General features: G+C 44.5%; 1 protein-coding gene across 2 annotated transcripts in view; it reads right to left on the bottom strand.

Annotated features, from left to right (window-relative positions):
• TANGO6 (transport and golgi organization 6 homolog) overlaps positions 1-21,499 on the bottom strand; it is a 261,322-nt gene that overhangs the window by 99,893 nt on the left and 139,930 nt on the right. For both annotated transcript variants that reach the window (XM_009196757.4, XM_009196756.4), the window contains exon 15: positions 15,860-16,000. In XM_009196757.4, the coding sequence (XP_009195021.1) occupies positions 15,860-16,000 (141 nt within the window). The remainder of the gene's footprint in view (positions 1-15,859; positions 16,001-21,499) is intronic.

Here is a 21,499-nt window from a genome sequence, read left to right on the forward strand (position 1 = left end):
ACAAACTTTCTATTAAAAACACTTATAAAATGGGCTTCATAAAAGTTAAAGTCTTGAGTAGCACTATGTGCATGGAACAGAGAAGAGGACCAAGGGCAGAGCCCTGGGGGACTCCAAACTTGAGAGATCTGTGAGTGGGGGAGGAGCCAGCAAAGAAAACTGAGGAAAAGCAGCCCTGAGGTGGCAGGAGAAATAGGCAAGTCAATTGTCAGGAAGGCCTGGAGAAGAAGGCGTTTCAAAAAGCAGGGGTGGTCAAACACATCAAGTGCTACTGGAAAGTTGAGTCATATGAGGAGGAATAACCGATCACTGGCTTGTCAATATTTAGACGGATAAAGAAATGTTGGGGATGAAAGACCCATTAGAGTGACCCGGGAAGAATAGGGGGAGGGAGAAAGTAGAGGCAGCAAGGCAGACAGTTTTTCCAAGAATTTTACTCTGGAGGAGACCAGATAACTAGGCTGATAGTTAGAAGGAGATGTGGGGTCAAGAGAGGTTCCACTACATATAAAGAACCCTCGCAACTCAGTAATAAGAAGATAACTAGCCCAACTAAAAAATGCAAAAAGATCTCAACAGTTGCTTCACAAAAGAGATGCTCAGTATAAGTCACCAGGAAAATACAAATGAAACCCACAAAAACAAATTCTTTCCCCACAATGCTATCAGGACAAACAACAAAATAATATAAAAGGAGGACTTTCTTCATCCATTCACTTTGAACACACACAGTTTTCAAAAGATATTTTTCTTTATTTGACAAAAGACATAGCAGATGGCTTAAAAAGCCCCATGTCACTTAAAATTTGAGGAAAAGATCTGTTAGTATATAAACAATTTAAAGGCTGGGTGCAGTGGCTCATGCCTATTAATTCCAGCACTATAATTCAGCCAAGGTGGGCGGATCGCTTGAGCCCAGGAGTTCAAGACCAGCCTGGGCAACACGGTAAAACACTGTCTCTACTAAACACGCAAAAGTTAGCTGGGAGTGGTGACACATGCCTGTACTCCCAGCTAGTCGGGAGGCTGTGGCATGAGAATTGCTTGAACCCAGGAGGCAGAGGCTGCAGTGAGCCGAGATCATGCCATTGCATGTCAACCTGCGCGACAGAGCAAGACTGTCTCAAAAACCCCAAAAAACAACAACAACAAACAAAACAATTTAAAATATAAATAACCTATGACACAGTAATTCCACTTTGGTGAATATCAACCCAAAAGAAATAAAGGTTCTAGTACTTTAACATGTACATGTATACAAGATATACACATATAAAAATATTTTTTTATTGGCACACATAGATGAGAATGTATATTGCAGTGCTGTATATCATAGGGAAAAAAAAATAGAAAAAAGTGAATACCTATCCACAGAAGAATGGTTGAATAAATGATGCCAATTGCGGTATGGCGAGCCTATAAAATATGCAGCTGTTTAAAACTTTCTCCCTCATCTTAATTACCAGGTGAAGCCAATTGGAACTCACAGTAGCCTGCCAGACAAATCCAATTATTCAATTTTCCTTTGTTTTCTTCAACTGGCTGGAAGAAGGTATCTGTCAGAGCAGAATTTAGGGCTGAATTTTCTCCACTCTAGACAGATGATAGGGGTCTCGCTCTATACCCAGGCTGGAGTGCAGTGGCGCAATCCTGGCTCAATGCAACCTCTGCCTCCCAGGTTCAAGCAATTCTCCTGTCTCAGCCTCCTGAGTAGCTGGGATTACAGGTGTGTGCCATCACGCCTAGCTAATTTTTGTATTTCTAGTAGAGACAGGGTTTCACCATATTGGCCAGGCTGCTCTTGAACTCCTGACCTCAAGTGATCTGCCACCTGGGCCTCCCAAAGTGCTGGGATTACAGGCGTGAGTCACTACGCCCAGCCCAGATGATAGGTTTTCTAAAATTGGATTATGGCTTCATTCTGAAGCTGCATGAACCATTAGAGACCTGGGGCCATTCGATACTCATCGCTTGGATGAACTGAAGCGGTAAAGTGATTGCTAAACTAAAACACAAAAATCAAGCAGGTGACATGGAAAAGAGATGACAAAGCACATTGAATCAGGGTGTTTTACAGCTGGAAACACCCCATAAAGCCTAGGACTCACCCTTTTCCTAGAATATAGAGTAATCTGAGGAGCTGCTTTGCCTCAGGATTCCTGGGGGTCACTCTACTTACCGTGGCATACAACAGAAGAGAGCAGAGATTTAATTCTCACCCCTCAGTCTTCATTCAAAATATGAATTCCCAATCTCTCCTAAAAGCAAACTCTTCAGACGGAGCAACATGAATCTGGCTATTTTTGTTCTGACTTTTAGAAGTCTCTGGCCTAGAGTAAACTGGAACTTGTCTCAGCTTGCTGATTACAAGGCTACATTCTGCCTCTAAAAATAATTAAGAAGTACTGTTCTTTGTACGTCATGATGACACCACCAGCTCTGAGTTGCTCTTCCAGGGAAGCAAAGGGTTCACACTGAGTCACGTATCCCTCAGTCTCACTCTCCCCGCTTCCACCCACCCACCTCCTCTGACAGGTTTCTTGATTCTGGGAGCACAGCCGCACATTTTGGAGATGGCTGGTCAGGGTTAAACATTTAGTCTATACCAAAGGTGTCAGAAGAGAAACAAAACAAAACGAAACCCGAAAAACATTTAGTCTGAAGCTGTGAAATAATTTTTTTCTATGAGATATTAGCAGTTTAATTCACTGCTGAAAAGACTGTACATTTCTGGAGGACAACTTGGCATTAAATATCTTTTTTTTTTTTTTTTTGAGATGGAGTCTCGCTCTGTCGCCCAGGCCGGAGCGCAGTGGCCGGATCTCAGCTCACTGCAAGCTCCGCCTCCTAGGTTTACGCCATTCTCCTGCCTCAGCCTCCCAAGTAGCTGGGACTACAGGCGCCGGCCACCTCGCCAGGCTAGTTTTTTTGTATTTTTCAGTAGAGACGGGGTTTCACTCGCCCGGCTAGTTTTTTTGTATTTTTTAGTAGAGACGGGGTTTCACCGTGTTAGCCAGGATGGTCTCGATCTCCTGACCTCGTGATCCACCCGCCTCGGCCTCCCAAAGTGCTGGGATTACAGGCTTGAGCCACCGCGCCCGGCCCTAAATATCTTTTTAAATTAAATTTGAAAAATTTGTTTTTTGAGACAGGGTCTCTGTCGCCTAGGCTGGAGTGCAGTGGCACAATCGTGGCTCACCTCAGCCTTAACCTCTGGGGCTCAGGTGTTCTTCCCACCTCAGCCTCCTGAGTAGCTAGGACTATAGGCGCCTGCCACCATGGCCCCCAGCTAATTTTTGTACTTTTGTGTAGAGATGGAGTTTCGCCATGTTGTCCAGGCTGGTCTTGAACTTCTGGGCTCAAGCGATCTGCCTGCCTCAGCCTCTCGAAGGGCTAGGATTACAGGCATGAGTCACTGCACCCAGCCGGCGCTAAATATCAAGAGGTATATGTTGACCTAATAACTTCCCTTATAGAAACCAATCCCAAGGAAGGAACCAAAGAGTCACCAAAAGGAATTACATGTAAGAATAATCAACAGCACACTTGTCATAATCAGTAAGAAACTGGAAACAACCTAATTAAACAATATGTTCCCAGAGATAATTAAATAAAAGTATAATAAATTCAGGTAGTTATATAATTAGATTATAACACAGTCAATATTATATTTTCAAGAAATAGGCCAGGCATGGTAGTTCACGCCTGTAATCCTAACCCTTTGGGAGGCTGAGGCAGGAGGATCACTTGAGCCCAGGTGTTGGAGTCCAGCCTGGGCAACATAGTGAGACACCATTTCTATTAAAAAAAATTAACAACAACAAAGAAATATTTAATGACATAGGAAAGTACTTACAAATAATGTTAACCAAGAAAAAGAAAGCAGTATATATACATACAGTGTAATTACAATTCTGAGGAAAAAAAAAAGCTTGAAGAAAATACATCAAAATGTAAACAAAGAGTGATTACTCCAAAGTGAAATTATAGGTGATTATTTTCTTGTTCATACTTTTAAATATTTCTCAGGGCCAGGTATGGTGGTTCACACCTGTGATCCCAACACTTTGAGAGGCTGACACAGGCAGATCACTTGAGCTCAGGAGTTTGAGAACAGCCTGGGCAACACAGTAAGACTCCATATCTACAAAAAATAAAAAAATTAGCTGGGCATGGTGACATGCTTACAGTCCTAGCTACTTGGGAGGGTGAGGTGGGATGATGGCTTGAGGCCAGGAGGTGGAAACTCTAGTGAGCCAGTGATGGCACCACTGCACTCTAGCCTGGGCAACAGAGCAAGAGCCTATCTTGGAAAAAAAAATATCCACACTGTCTAATATAAGTAGGAAGTCTAGTTCAATCTATAGACTTTTCCCTTCCCCTTATTATATCAGTAATAAGTTATAGCCATCACAAAACTGATGTGAGAAAGAAAAAGAGAAACAAGAAAGGAAAAATAGTTACTTAGTCTGGATTTCAACCTTCCATTCTGGCCATATTAGTATTTCCATTTATATTAATATAAATGTTTATTGAATTGAACTACACTGATGCCAGCCTAGGCAGACTCAGCAGGGAGCATTTCATTTGATCCTCTGAGTTTTGATGAAAATTCCTTCTTTAAAAATATGTGAGCTCTAATGCTTGACTGTTGCTTATTGCTGCTGAAATCCGTGAATGCTAAACTCCCAGACTGGTATCCAATTATTCACACTTCCAACCTCGCTTTTCACCTGAATTTAAGCCTGTTTATGAAATAGAAATCTCTGAAAACTATCATTTAAAAGCTATTTTTCTTTCTTTTTTTTTTGAGACGGAGTCTTGCTCTGTCGCCCAGGTTGGAGTGCAGTGGTGCGATCTCGGCTCACTCTGCCTCCCGGGTTCATGCCATTCTCCTGTCTCAGCCTCCCAAGTAGCTGGGACTAAAGGCGCTCGCCATCACGCCCGGCTAATTTTTTTTTGTATTTTTAGTAGAGACGGGGTTTCACTGCGTTAGCCAGGATGGTCTTGATCTCCTGACCTCATGATCCTCCCACCTTGGCCTCCCAAAGTGCTGGGATTATAGGCATGAGCCGCCGTGCCTGGCCCTACAAAAGTTATTTTTCAAAAACGGACCTGCTGTGCTGTGATGACGATAAGGAACTGATGTAGCCTTGTGCCACACTCAACTGCAGGGTTTGGAGAAGAAAAGGGACAGACATGACCACTTCTTCTGTGCCACACAATACTCTATACAGGCCTCTCCCTCCATGGGCCAGGCTTCTTACCAATACGATTTGTACATGAGTTGACCTCTCCTTCTAAATGATAAGCTCCTTGCAGGAAGAGACCATTGTTTTTTCATGTTCCTGTTTCCAGCTACAGGCAGAGAACCCAACCACTCAGTAGCTACTCAATTAATGTTTCTGAACTGGACTACATTAATGTCCCATCCCCAGGATTAAGAAAAAAAAAAAAATAAGTGTTTTCAAGATAAAGAATTTTGAACATTAGAAAGAGCAACCAAATAACCTAGGAATTTATATGACTTAGAACTTGACAAAAACAGGAAACTAAATTAGAATTCAGAGAGTATTTGGGTGTTACTGTGGGCAGAGGTGGACATAAATTGTTTTTCCATCAAGGATTTCTGACCCAAGCTGGAGATTCAAATGAGAGCCACATACAAATAAGACGTAACTTCAGCCCAGTGCGGTGGCTCACGCCTGTAATCCCAGCACTTCGAGCGGCCAAGGCAGGAGGATCATTTGAGGCCAGGAGTTTGGGACCAGCCTGGGTACTGTTCTCTAAAAAAAATAAAAATAAAAATAAAAAAAAGAAATAACAAGACCTGCAAATGTGAAAATCTGAGGCATCCTGAAGTGATGCAGGAGCAACACAGCATCAAAAAAAAAAAAAAAAAAAGGCAACTTCATTTTCTCTTCTGATCCCTTTGGAGGAGAAATAAATATTAGCAAGGAACATGAAATATTCTCTAAATGCAAAGGATAATTTAAAAATATACTTTAGCCGGGCGCGGTGGCTTACGCCTGTAATCCCAGCACTTTGGGAGGACCAGACGGGCGGATCACGAGGTCAGGAGATCAAGACTATCCTGACTAACATGGTGAAACCCCATCTCTACTAAAAATACAAAAAAAAAAAAAAAAAAATTAGCTGGGCGTGGTGGCGGGCACCTGTGATCCCAGCTACTCAGGAGGCTGAGGCGGGAGAAAGGCGTGAACCCGGGAGGCGGAGCTTGCAGTGAGCTGAGATCATGCCACTGCACTCCAGCCTGGGTGACAAAGCAAGACTCTGTCTCAAAATAAATAAATAAAAATAAAAATATACTTTAGTTCATTTGATGGTCTATTAAAAGAAAGGAAATAAAGGCTAAGAGGCATATATACAAAGGTTCTAATAGAGGTGAAATAGAGGGCTAGGCACCATGGCTCATGCCTGTAATCCCAACACTTTGGGAGGCCGAGGTGGGAGGATTGCTTGAGCCCAGGAGTTGGAGACCAGCCTGGGCAACATAGTGAGACCCTGTCTCTACAAAAAAAAAAAAAAAGGTCGGGCGTGGTGGCTCACACCTGTAATCCCAGCACTTTGGGAGGCTGAGGTGGGCAGATCACCTGATGTCAGGAATTGAAGACCAGCCTGGCCAACATGGTGAAATCCTGTCTCTACTAAAAATATAAAAATTAGCTGGTCATGGTGACAGGTGCCTGTAATCCCAGCTACTCGGGAGGCTGAGGCAGGAGAATCGCTTGAACCCAGCAGGCAGAGGTTGCAGTGAGCCGAGATTGTGTCACTGCACTGTAGCCTGGGCGACAAAGTGAGACTCTGTCTAAAAAAAAAAGGTATGAGATAGGCTAGAATTTAGTTAGGGCCAGCAGGATGACTGCATAGGTTGTATATTATACAACTCCAGGGCCAGGGCATGCCATTCATATAATGAAGACCGTAGGAGTTTATACAACAGCAGTGAACAACCTGTATAATTATATGTGGCAGCCCTGGATTTAACACATTTGAGAGAAACAGAATGGCCCACATGGGCTCTAGAACAAGGTGTTTCAACAGGGGCCTTACTGCCATTTTGAGCCACATCTTCTTTGCTGTAGGTGGCCATCCTGTGCATTTTAGGATGCCTGGCAGTATCCTGGGCCTCTACTACATGCCATAATAATCCCCTCCCCAGCCAGTTCTAACAACCAAAAGTGTCTCCAGACATTGCCAAAGAAAGAGAAGACATACGTTGAGTATCTCTTATCTGAAACACTTGGGACAGAAATGCTTTGGAGTTTTTCAGATTTTGAATTTTTTTGGAGTTTGGAGTATTTGCAGAATACATACTGGTTGAACATCCCTAATCCTAAAATCCAAAATGCTCCAGTGAGCATTCCTTTGAGTGTGTCATGTCAGTGCTCAAAACATTTTGAATTCGGCCGGGCGCGGTGGCTCAAGCTTGTAATCCCAGCACTTTGGGAGGCCGAGACGGGCGGATCACGAGGTCAGGCGATCGAGACCATCCTGGCTAACACGATGAAACCCCGTCTCTACTAAAAGATACAAAAAAAAAACTAGCCGGGCGTGGTGGCGGGCGCCTGTAGTCCCAGCTACTCCGGAGGCTGAGGCAGGAGAATGGCGTGAACCCGGGAGGCGGAGCTTGCAGTGAGCCGAGATCGGGCCACTGCAATCCAGCCTGGGCGACAGAGCGAGACTCCGTCTCAAAAAAAAAAAAAAACAAAAAAACATTTTGAATTCTGCAGCATTCCAAATCAGGCATATGTGAGAAAGGAGTGTGGTCTACAGCAGATCAATTAATTCTCTAGGCAATCACAAAAGGAAATACCCACAAAGATGCATTCAATTTAATTCAATTTGCCAAGAAACATCACAATGACCAATTCATTATCTTGGGTGCAGTAACAGTAATATCAGGAACATATTACTAAACAGAAAATGTTATATTTTAAGAGAAGTTTTTAAAAATGCAATGGGCTGGGTGCAGTGGCTCACGCCTAAAATTCCAGCATTTTTGGAGGCCGAGGTGGGTGGATCACCTGAGGTCAGGAGGTCGAGACCAGCCTGGCCAACATGGCAAAACCCCATCTCTACTAAAAATACAAAAATTAGCCAGGTGTCGTGGCTCATGCCTGTAATCCCAGCTACTCAGGAGGCTGAGGCAGAAGAATTGCTTGAACCCAGGAGGTGGAGGTTGCAGTGAGCTGAGACCACGCCACTGTACTCCAGCCTGGGCAACAGAGCAAGACTCCGTCTCAAAAAAAAAAAAAAAGAAAAAAATGCAATGACATGTAACAATCCACAAGTTATTGTCAACATTGACATTGGACCACATAAGAGGAAACAGATGGAAAAACATTTGGAATGATCGGTAATTTAACAACGTGTTAAGATTAAATTTCTAGGAGTACAAAAACTCCTAAATTGTTCCTTAAATAAAAGAGACTGAACCAAAATCTTTCCACAATTCTTTTTTTTTTTTTTGAGACAGAGTCTCACTCTGTTGCCCAGGCTGGAGTGCAGGGGTGCGATCTTGGCTTACTGCAACCTCTGCCTCCCGGATTGAAGAGATTCTCCTGTGTCAGCTTCCCAAGTAGCTGGCACTACAGGCGCGTGCCACCACGCCTGGTAATTTTTTGTATTTCTAGCTGAGACAGGGTTTCACCATGTTAGACAGGATGGCCTGGATCTCCTGCTCTCGTGATCTGCCCGCCTCAGCCTCCCAAAGTGCTGGGATTACAGGCATGAGCCACCTCGCCCAGCCTCCTTCTACAATATTTTCTACATTGAAACGTAGACATAAAAATATATAAAGCCTCGCTGGGAGTGGTGGCGCACACCTATATATAGTTCCAGTTACTCATAACAACCTCAAACTCCTGGGCTCAAGCGATCCTCCCACCTTGGAGTCCTTAGTAGCTGGAACTATACGTGCAGTGGCTCATGTGCATAATCCCAGCTAATCATGGGGCTAAGGCAGGAGGACTGCTTGAGCCCAGGAGTTCAAGTCCAGCCTAGGCAACATAGCAAGATCCTATCTCAATAAAAAAAATATATATATGTGTGTGTGTGTGTGTGTGTGTGTGTGTGTGTATCTGTCTCTCTATCGCGCTCTCTCTCTATATATATTTATATATATTTAAATCTATCTATATATATATATAGAGAGAGAGACAGACAGAGATATTCATACTTATGTAATCCTGGTTTGAGAAAACTGTTCTCTATATAAGAGAAAAATCGTAAGGGAAAAGACAGATTTATCTTCATTGAAATTAAAAACTTCTGTGTGTCAAAAACAAAATGAAACAGAAAATATGAACAAAACTAAAAGAAAATATTTATGATATAAATGTCAATGGTTCAAGATATATATATATATATATATTTTTTTTTTTTGAGATGGAGTCTCGCTCTGTCGCCCAGGCTGGAGTGCAGTGGCCAGATCTCAGCTCACTGCAAGCTCCGCCTCCCGGGTTTACGCCATTCTCCTGCCTCAGCCTCCCGAGTAGCTGGGACTACAGGCGCCCACCACCTCGCCCGGCTAGTTTTTTGTATTTTTAGTAGAGACGGGGTTTCACCGTGTTAGCCAGGATGGTCTCGATCTCCTGACCTTGTGATCCGCCCGTCTCGGCCTCCCAAAGTGCTGGGATTACAGGCTTGAGCCACCGCGCCCGGCCCAAGATATTTAAATACATAAAATTTTTAAAAATCAAAAAATAAGGGCCGGGTGCGGTGGCTCACGTCTGTAATCCCAGCACTTTGGGAGGCCGAGGCGGGCGGATCACGAGGTCAGGAGTTCAAGACCAGCCTGGCCAGCATGGTGAAACCCCATCGCTACTAAAAATATCAAAAAAAAATTAGCTGGGCATGGTGGCACACACCTGTAGTCCCAGCTACTCAGGACGCTGAGGCAGGAGAATTGTTTGAACCTGGCAGGCAGAGGTTGTAGTGAGCTGAGATTGCACCATTGCACTCCAGCCTGGGCAACAGAGTGAGACTCTGTCTCAAAAAAAAAAAAAAAAGTCAAAAAACAAAATCGATACCATAATGAAAAAACAACGGACTAGAACCTAGAACGTGTAATTATCACACACACATGCATACCCTCCATATATACAGAATCTTAGCTAGTCAATATATGGAAAAATATTTAACCTTATCAATTGAATAAATGGAAATAAAAACAAGATAGCATTCCTTTATATATCTTCTTGATAAAGATTTTTAAAAATGATAATACATAGACTATATCGTACTTTTGAGGGTACAGACAAACATTGATAATATAAACTGGCACAGCCTCTCTGGAAGACATTTTAGCAATGAATATGAATGAATATCTTCAAAAATATTCCTGGGCCGGGTGCAGTGGCTCACGCCTGTAATCCCAGCACTTTGGGAGGCTGAGGTGGGTGGATCACCTGAGGTCAGGAGCTTGCGACCAGCCTGGCCAACGATGAAATTCCATCTCTACTAAAAATACAAAAATTAGCTGGACGCAGTGGCAAGCACCTGTACTCAGAAGGCTGAGGCTGGAGAATCCCTTGAACTTGGGAAGTGGAGGCTGCAGTGAGCCAAGATCACACCACTGCACTCCAGCCTGGACGACAGAGCAAGACTCCATCTCAAGGAAAAAAAAAAAAAATTCATATACTTCAGGCTGGGTGCTGTGGCTTACACCTTAATCTCAGCACACTGGGAAGTGGAGGTGGGAGGATCACTTGAGCCCAGGAGGTTGGGATCAGCCTGGGAAACACAGCGAGACCCCATCTCCGTAAAAAATTTAATAAATAGCTGGGTATGGTGGCGCACACCTGTGGTCCTTGCTACTCGGGAAGCTGAGGGAGGTGGATCAGACTGACAGGTCAAGGGTGCAGTGAGCCATGATCGCACCACTGCATTCCATCCTGGGCAACAGAACGATACCCTGCCTCAAAAAACAAAATAAAATAAAATCATATATGTTATGTACTTTACTGTATATATGTACTACCTCAATTTTTTTTAATGGAAAGAAAAAAAGCTCCTGCTGATTTTGCACCATGATCTAGTGGCAGGAAGACAAGTAGGTGTGGCTAGGGAACTAGCATGATGAGAGAGGTAACATAGTGTACTGCACCCTGCTCCCACGGGTGGGCCGCATTCTCCCACCAACTCCCACCACTGCAGAGAAGAGGTAGAGGTGGGGAGACAGCAAGGCCTAGGCTGATGGAACTAGAAAAGCCTTACCAAGCGGCTGTTCACAGCATTTCCACAACACTAGAAAACTAAGAATATTGGCTATGTTGTCAAAATGGGCTTCAATGTTACTCAAAGGATTTCAACACACCACTTCATCTATGTACCGGGACAAGTTGATGATGTGAAACAGAAACTAGCAGTTAAAGCTAAGGCTGTGTTTACAATTGGACACTCTGAAGAGTAGGCCACACAAAGAAGGGAACTTTGAGAATTAGTGGAATTTGCTTTGAAATGCCAGAAGGCTGTTTTGGAAATTGGGCTAATTATAAGAGTATGTAAGGAGGAGTGAGGCCTCACCTCAACTGTATCCAGCCCTTCATCCCCACCTCCACTCTCACCCCAGGAAATCATTTGGACTGGCCAATGGGGACTCTGAAATATGTACTTTTAGTGTTTATCATCCCAAAGGTAGAGGTCTACCAGAGAAAATACATGTTGATGTTGTCTGTGCATGGTTTATATTCTTCTCAGCTCTGATAATCCCAGTGGTGCACCCTTCACACCTACTGTGAGAGAATGATTTCTTATAATGGTGTACTTGTCTGGCATGTTTTAGATTCAAATTCAGAACTAAGGCAAATATAGAAAGTTCATCTTTCTTCTTAGAAAAAAAAGTATTTTTAAATTTCACTCTCAGCTGGGTGCGGTGGCTCATGCCTGTAATCCCAGAACTTTGGGAGGCCAAGGCGGGCGGATCACCTGAGGTCAGGAGTTCGAGACCAACCTGTCCAACATGGTGAAACCCTGTCTCTACTAAAAATACAAAAATTAGCCGGGCATGGTGGTACGGGCCTGTGGTCTCAGTTACTCGGGAGGCTGAGGCAGGAGAATCAGTTGAACCCAGGAGGTGGAGTTGCAGTGAGCCAAGATGGTGCCACTGTACTCCAGTCTGGGTGACAGACATCTTTTTTTTTTTTTTTGAGATGGAGTTGGGCTCTATTGCCAGGCTGGAGTTGCAGTGGTAAAATCCCGGCTCACTGCAACCTCCGCTTCCCAGGTTCAAGAGATTCTCCTGCCTCAGCCTCCTGAGTAGCTGGAACTACAGGCACATGCCACCATGCCCAGCTAAGTTTTGTATTTTTATATTTATTTATTTATTTATTTATTATTTATTTTTTTATTTTTTTTTGAGAAGGAGTCTCACTTTGTCTCCCAGGCTGGAGTGCGGTGGCGCGATCTCGGCTCACTGCAAGCTCCGCCTCCCGGGTTCACGCCATTCTCCCGCCTCAGCCTCCCAGTAGCTGGGGCTACAGGCGCCCGCCGCCACGCCCGGCTAATTTTTTGTATTTTTAGTAGAGACGGGGTTTCACCGTGTTAGCCAGGATGGTCTCGATCTCCTGACCTCGTGATCCGCCTGCCTCGGCCTCCCAAAGTGCTGGGATTACAGGCATGAGCCACCGCGCCCGGCCAAGTTTTGTATTTTTAGTGGAGTTGGAGTTTCACCCTGTTGGCCAGGATGGTCTCGCTCTCTTGACCTCGTGATCTGCCTGCCTTGGCCTCCCAAAGTGCTGGGATTACAGGCGTGAGCCACCGCACCCGGCTAAGACTCCATCTCAAAAAATAAAAATAAAAAAAGATAGATAAACAAACAAATTTCACTCTCTGTGACATGAATCCATTGGTCAGAAAAAAAAATAAAATAAATTTCACTCTCAAGTAATTATCCTTTCACTGATAAAAGGATTTAAGTGGCTGGAGACCTAGGTTCTATCATCCTTAGCCAGAAGAGTCACCTAGAAATTGGGAAAATTAAGGGCTATGTCCATAAAAACAGTACATGGCTATATGGAATTTCTATAAATCCTTTGACATGCTGATGAAGGAGGAATTCAGTGTGATCTCCTGATGCAAGTGGCAAAAAGCTACCCCACCTCCACTTTGTTCTCCAAAATCTTCCTCTACCGGATAAAGAGTAAATTTACAAGTTTTACTAGAGCTCACAGACAAATTGCCCAAGCTGAAGTTGAGATTGTATCTTCTTTTTCTGCCTTAGATAACAGACTAGCGAGTATATAATGGAATTACTAAAAAGTCAAGGACAAATATAGCAGTACTTGAGAAGTGCTGATATAATTTAAAGAATAAAAGAAGTGTGGCACTGTTATTAAGCCAAATATTAACCACCAACAGCTACACTTTATAACACAATCTGATATAGGCCATGCATGACAAGAACACAGCCCTAAAACGGAACCTCATTCTCAAAATTCAATATGGCAGCTAGCTGGCTCAAATGGATACCGTACACCACTGGCTCTCACCTGTATGATTGATTTGCCTTATTTTAAGGCTTCTAGTGATATTCAGTGTGACAGCTAATGGTTAAGTCTGTGGAGCACAGGTTAAAGAAATGAATCTTTTCTCAATTCTATGTTATATAGCCCAGTATAAAAAAATCCAAAGTGTACTTGCTGGCTTATGGAGAAATTCATCTTAATTTAACCTCTCTCTTCAGAATGAACTATTGTTTTCTTTGTCCTTGTTCCCTAGGGTCCCACCTCCTAGCTTCATATGAGCACTCAATAAACAGCAAAAAGTATTTGTTTTCCTTCATTTTTAATCTTTAAAAGATGTTTACATCATTTTTGCATAGGCAAAAATAAAATTTTACTGAGCCCTTATTGTATGCCAAATACCACTGTAAGAATTACCTTATTTAGGCCGGGCGCGGTGGCTCAAGCCTGTAATCCCAGCACTTTGGGAGGCCGAGACGGGCGGATCACGAGGTCAGGAGATCGAGACCATCCTGGCTAACACGGTGAAACCCCGTCTCTACTAAAAAATACAAAAAACTAGCCGGGCGAGGCGGCGGGCGCCTGTAGTCCCAGCTACTCGGGAGGCTGAGGCAGGAGAATGGCGTGAACCCGGGAGGCGGAGCTTGCAGTGAGCTGAGATCCGGCCACTGCACTCCAGCCTGGGCGGCAGAGCGAGACTCCGTCTCAAGAAAAAAAGAATTACCTTATTTAATCTTTACAACAGCCCTATGAGTTAAGTGTTATTAATAACCAAATTCTGGCTGGGTGCAGCGGCTCATGCCTGTAATCCCAGCACTTTGTGAAGCCAAGGTGGGAAGACTGCTTGAGGCCAGGAGTTCAAGACCAGCCTGGGCAACATGGTAAAACCCCATCTCTACAAAAATACAAAAATTAGCCAGGCGTAGTGGCATGTACCTCTAGTCCCAGCTATTCAAGAGGCTGAAGTAGAAGGATAAAGGCTAAGAGGCATATATACAAAGGTTCTAATAGAGGTGAAATAGAGGGCTGGGCACCATGGCTCATGCCTGTAATCCCAACACTTTGGGAGGCTGAGGCAGGAGGATTGCTTGAGTTCACGAGTTTGAGATTAGCCTGAAAACACAGTAATACCCCACCTCTACCAAGAGAAAAAAAAAAAAAAAGCAGCGGCAGTTCAGGATTTGAAGTGAGGCAGTGTAAGTCTAGAGCCTATCCCTTAACTACTATTCTCAGCTTATACAGCCTAGAGCAACTTCCTTCAAGTTGGTGGTTCAATTCTCAGCACTATTACTTACCAACTGAATGAGTCTTGGACAAATTGCTGAATATGTTTGAGCTACAGTTTCTTAATCTGTAAAATGGGTTTAGTAACAGCCTCTTTACAAGATTTGTTGGGAAATTAGATGAGATTATATATATGGACAACCTGGCATACAGCAGACATTCAGCAAGAGTCAGCACTCTTCCTTCCCTGCTTGACATTTCTCTTCTTTATTCTGAGTCTCGCTCTGCTGCCCAGGCTGGAGTGCAGCGGTACAATCATTGTTCACTGCAGCCTCGACTTCCCAGGCTCAGGTGATCCTCCCACCTCAGCCTCCTGAGTAGCTGGGACTACAGGTGTGTGCCACCATGCTTGGCTAATTTTTGGTAGAGACAGGGTTTTGCCATGTTACCCAGGCTGGTCTTGAACTCCTGCCAGGCCTAAAGCGATCCTCCCAAAGTGCTGAGATTACAGGCGTGAGTCACGGTGCCCAGCTGACATTCCTCTTCTTTTAGCTCAAGTGTGAGACTTCTCATTCCAGCTCCATTGAAAATCAGGGCCCAACACAGCTCCCGGGGAAGGAGACTAAACAATTTTTTTGTTGTTGTTATTTTTGAGACGGACTCATTTTGTTGCCCAGGCTGGAGTGCAGTGGCACAATCTCGACTCAACCACAACCTCTGCCTCCCAGCTTCAAGCGATTCTTCTGCCTCAGCCTCCCGAGTAGCTGGGATTACAGGTGTGCACCACCATGCCCAGCTATTTTTTGTATTTTTAGTAGAGACAGGGTTTCACCATGTGGACCAAGCTGGTCTTGAACTCCTGACCTCAGGTGATCCACCTGCCTCGGCCTCCCAGAGTGCTGGGATTACAGGCATGAGCCACCACACCTGGCCAGAGACTGAACAGTTTTAAGAAAAAGGACATTGTTGTGTTCAGTCTCATAGTAGGGATCCGAGTATTTCCTAAATTCCTAAATGGGTACTAGTTCATCCCAGCCCTCAAACTACCCTCACCACGCTAGTATAACAAGCCCCCAGGTACACACACTTTGGTTTCAAAGACACTGATCTTCCACCCTTTTCCAGGTGGATGGAACAAGAAAACTCACCTAACGCCCTGATGATTCGCATCAGGACTTCCCCGACTTTCATTCTGGTCTCTGGTGTGTGCTTGTCTTTGCTGCTGTCATATTGAGCCAACAGGTCTGGCAAGATTTTCTCAGGATAGACATCTGAGAGCAGGGCAACCCCTAGGGTTGAAAACAAAAAGAAAGGATGCATTACTGTTTAGGATCGAAAGGCAAATAAACCAGTCACTCTGTGATGGGATGAACACAGAAATGCTGAAAACCATCTCTACAGCTCTTCCAGCAAGGGCTGCCTGTTGTTTGGAAAGTCAGCATAGTGAATGGAATGAAGGTGAGCCTGGTAGTTGAGACTCCTGCGTTTCTCTAGTCCCAGCCTGATACGATCTCTAAGGTCACTCCCAGCACTGATGTTCTATGATCCAGGCAGTGCCTCCTGCTTTTGCTGCAGTTCTCCATTCCTGCATGATTTTCCTCTGTAGAATAGCCAGTGATGGGAGCAATTTCTACAAGGAAACATTTTCAGAGCATCCTAGACATGATCAATATTAGATCTAAGCTCATGGCTGAGTTTCCTAATCAACAGAAATAGGTTGAGTGACCCTGAGTCCTGACCTGAGTCCCCCTTCGTAGGACTTGCTGATCCTCTCTCCCATCCACAGCAGCGCCTTCTAAATGTGTAGCCTGGAACAGTGTTATCATAATCTGAGCCCAGCCCCATACTCAGCAAGCTTTATAGGGGTGGCAGGGAGGTGAGAGGTGACCAGACAGATCCAGAACAAAACCTCTGGTCGGCCTTAAAACTATGTAACTACAAATTATATGATTCGTGTCTATACTGTTGTTTATTCCTATTTTCTCTCATTAGTATTTAGCAGAGAACAGGAAAAAGGTTACACACTGTAAAGAACAGTGAGGAAAAAGAAAAAAGGTAAAGAAGGAATAGGTAGAAATAGGGGTTCCAGGATGAGAATCCACTTCTACCTCAAGCACCCTGGCCCATCAACTCTGCTTTGGGTTTTTCCAGTAATCTCCTCATTGGTCTCCCTGCTTCTACTCTTTTCATCCATTGCAGCTGGAGCTATTTGGTTTGAATCATAAGTCTGGCCCCTTCATTCTTCTGCCCAGACCCCTCAGTGGTTTCCCTTCTCCCCTGAATATGAGCAGTCCCCACCCACTGCCTTCCTTTGTTCTCTCTCTGATCTCATCTTTTAACACTCTCTCTTGCTTCCTGGCCTCCTTGCTGTTCTCCAGTAGACCAAGTGATCCTGGCCCGGAGCAGTCGGCCTCACTTCCCCCTCTGCATCGGCTGCTCCTCCTGGTGGCCTCACAGCTTGCTCCCAAACCCTATCATGTCTCTGCTCACAGATCACATTTGTCACATCTAAAACGGCAGCCTCCTTCCCCTACCACTCTTTACCCCTCTCAATCTGCTTCATTTGTCTTAGCACTTAATATCACCTGACAGGTTGTGTATTTCCTTATTGTCTGCTCTCCTCCTTGGAATGTGAACTCTATAATAAAGTCAAGGATTTTCTTTTGTTCCCTGCTGTATCCCCAATGCCTAGAAGAGTCCTAGCACGTGTCGGATGCTCAGTAACTACTTACTAAATGAATGAATGGATGAATGGATGGATGAGTAAAAAGGGTTCAAATATACAGTCCTGATATAAATTTCAGGAATTAAGAAAGAGAGGATGGGGAAGAAGTAATATAAATGCTTGAGAAATCTATACTTATTTTTCATCTAAGTTTACCATTCTCATGTTTAAACTGACAGCCTTGCAGGCAAAGTCTACGTGCAGCTTTTTATGTTGTAGGTTGTGATTCCATTCTCTTCTAAATCACATCCACACATCTTCACTGGGCTTCTTAACCGCCGCATCTGCTGAGCTGTGAAGGCGGAGCACCTGCTGAGGGCTGCACCTGTCTGCCCATCCTCCTTTCTGCCCTCCCCACCCCCACCTTTCCTTGCTTCCAAAGAGCCTGGGAAGTCTCTGCATGTGATCCTAAGCCAACACCTCTGCATGTGGTCCTAAGCCACACTTCCAATCCAGAGTCCAATCTTACACAAGCAGAAGCTCTGCTCTTAAGAGAGATTCAGGTTGTGGCACAACACTGTCGCCAAAATGTGACACTGTAGTAGTAGTTCACTCTATTATGTAAAATGATGAAGTCCTTGGGGGTTCAACATGGAGTTATGGAATATTGTAGCATAGAAAAAAAAAATCTGCGTCGGCTGGGCGCGGTGGCTCACGCGTGTAATCCCAACACTTTGGGAGGCCGAGGTGGGCGGATCACTTGAGGTCAGGAGTTCAAGATCAGTCTGGCCAACATGGTGAAACCCCATCTCTACTAAAAATACAAACAGTTAGCTGGGCGTGGTAGTGGGTGCCTGTAACCCCAGTTACTCAGGAGGCTGAAGCAGGAGAATCACTTGAACCTGGGAGGAGGAGGCTGCAGTGAGCCGAGATCGCACCACTGCACTCCAGTCTAGGCAACAACAGCGAAACTCCGTCTCCAAAAAAAGAAAAAAAAAAATGTCTGAGGCTTAAGGGTAAGTGAACTGTTTGCTAAGAGAAAGAAGAGGGGGCTAGGTGCAGTGGCTCACACCTGTAATCCCAGCACTTTGGGAGGCTGAGGTGGGAGGATCACGTGAGGCAAGGAGTTTGAGGCCAGTCTGGGCAACACAGGGAGACCTCATCTCTATAAAAATATTTTTTAAAAAATTAGCCAGGTCCAGGAGAATGGCGTGAACCCGGGAGGTGGAGCTTGCAGTGAGCTGAGATCCGGCCACTGCACTCCAGCCTAGGTGACAGAGCGAGACTCCGTCTCAAAAAAAAAAAAAAAAAAAAAAAATTAGCCAGGTCCACAATCCTCCTGCCTCAGCCTCCGAGTAGCTGGGATTACAGGTGCCTGCCACCAAGCCTGGCTAATTTTTATATTTTTAGTAGACACGGGGTTTCACCATGTTGGCCAGGCTGGTCTCGAACTCCGGAGGTGATCCGCCCTCCTCGGCCTCCCAAAGTGCTGGGATTACAGGCGTGAGCCACTGCGCCCGGCCCATAACTACTTTCTAAAATGAGTTCTCAACTCAGAAAATCTGGTGGGTGTTTCCCTATGACTTTGCAATGGAAAACAGTAGAAAAATGGGATTTGCTTTATACAACTTTGACCTATTTCTAGCTTTTCTGAAACCTATTACTAAAGTCCCTCCTACTGTTGTTTATTCCTATTTTCTCTCATTAGTCTTTAGCAGAGAACAGTCATTTACTTCTGTGAACATACTATCCTGGCCAAATGAGCTCTGGACTTCCTCTCTGTAGTGGGCAGACGTGTGATTACACATAGCATCCACTCTCTCTTCTGGTAACAACACTATGGTGTTCTTTTGGAGAAATATCCCTTTCTTACTCTTGGTCTGTGTGATTTGAGTGGGCTAACTATACCCACTTTCTCCCCCTGCAGGTGTCAACTTGTATCCCAGGCTGGCCAGTTAGGATCTTCCATTCCATCCCACCACCATGATCGGTTCAGGATGGGGAATGAGATCCGATCCTGAAACCCACATTGACACTACTGGGAAAGATACATTCCCCTCCCCACCACCCGCTGAAGAGACTAACCTGGAGCTGCCAGTGGCCACCATATGGAAAAAGCCCACCCAAGAATGACACCAACACAGAGGAGAGCCCACCTGAGAGGGAGGGAGAAGAAGAAGAGACCCGGTGGCATCTTTTCAGCTCCTGGACCCAGGTGTACTCTACCCACTCGACTTTCTGGACACAAAAGCCAATAAAGACCCTCTAATGCTCATACCAGTTTGACTGTTTTTCAATTAAAAGAATCCTAACACACCCTTTTTCAGATTAACAATGATTTTTCAGATTTTTTTTTTTCTTTTCCTATAATGCTAAACTTTAAACTCATTAGGGAGCTTTTAGCTCTCCCGGTCTTCCATAAAAAGGTTGCCAAAGCAAAGCGCAGTTTCCTTGCTTCCCACAGTCCCAGGTCTACTAGCAATTGTTTATCTTCCTGCTGGTCTGCTCCACGGACGGCTGCCAAATGGCTGGCTGTTTGAGTTTTACCTTCTAGGATACAGGTGCCACCTATGAGTTTATAAACCCCTGGAGAATAACAGTACAGTTCCCCCTTTATTCACCAAGCAGTGAAGAGAGTCATACATGATGGTTAACAACGTATAAAAATGAAAGGGATGAGATTGTGTGGCTGTTTTTATTTATTTCGAAAAAACTTTCTGTACTTTGGCACTCTGTGGAAGCATGGCTATAAACCTTCACATGACCATGGGCCCATCACACTTGATAATTCCTTTGTGACTTGAAAATGGGGTAATTTCTGGGTCAGCACAAGATTCAAGAAAACATCACACATCAATCCCTTTGGCCATGAGACCCAAAGGACTGTGTGAGAGAGACCTCTTTCCATTCTGATCGTAGGAAACTAGTTATACATTTTAGGATGTGGTGCAACAGATGAGATATAGAGAAGGTAAAACTGAATCCAAACTGGCAAGAGTTCACAGAAGCATTCTGAAATTTTTTTTGGAGGCAATGCATAGAATATTGGTAAATTAACATAACTAAAAAAATGTTAGGCTGGATGCAGTGGCTCACGCCTGTAATCCCAGCACTTTGAGAGGCCAAGGTGGGTGGATCACCCGAGGTCAGGAGTTCGAGACCAGCCTGACCAAAACGGTGAAACTCCTGTCTCTACTAAATATAAAACATTAGCTGGGTGTGGTAGCAGGTGCCTGTAATCCCAGCTACTTGGGAGTCTGAGACAGGAGAATCACTTGAACCCAGGAGGCAGAGGTTGCAGTAAGCCAAGATTGCAACATTGCACTCCAACCTGGGCAACGAGAGCGAAAACTCCAACTCAAAAAAAAACAAAAACAAAAAAGGCCGGGTGCGGTAGCTGACGCCTGTAATCCCAGCACTTTAGGAGGCTGAGGTGGCCGGATCACGAGCTCAGGAGTTCGAGACCAGCCTGGCCAATATGGTGAAACCCCGTCTCTACTAAAAATACGAAAATTAGCTGGGCATGGAGGCATGCGCCTGTAGTCCCGGCTACTAGGGAGGCTGAGGCAGGAGAATCTCTTGAACCTAGGAGGCGGAAGTTGCAGTGAACCAAGATCACACCACTGCACTTCAGCCTGGGCGACAAGGTGAGACTCTGTCTCAAAAAAAAAAAAAAAAAAAAGTTATTACAATAACTACATGTAACAAAAAAGACTGTCAACTTAGTAAAATAACTGGTTTTTTTTCTTCCCCCAAGACTTCCCTGAAAGCCACAAACATATTTTGGTCAAAACAGTGTTTACTTCAAGATGATCCCACAGCATGTTAACTCAGTGATTCTGAGTAGTAAAAGGAGTTTGGGTACTTTTACTTAGTACTTTTACTTAGTACTCTTGCATTAACAGGAAAGTCAGTCTAATTCTAAAATGTCTTTGCTAACTGGCTGTGTCCCAGGAAACTGCTAAGCCATTCCTACTTCAAAACTAACCTGCCTCATTTCTCCTGGGCAGATAACAACCTCCCAAAATACCCACAGCAACCCGGAAAACCACCCACTCACTCGAAACTCACAGGTATTTCTGCCAACAAAACTGCAAGAAACACAAAAACCCACACATTGTAT

Source organism: Papio anubis, chromosome 18 (genome assembly GCF_008728515.1).
Source record: "Papio anubis isolate 15944 chromosome 18, Panubis1.0, whole genome shotgun sequence".
Taxonomy (NCBI): domain Eukaryota; kingdom Metazoa; phylum Chordata; class Mammalia; order Primates; family Cercopithecidae; genus Papio; species Papio anubis.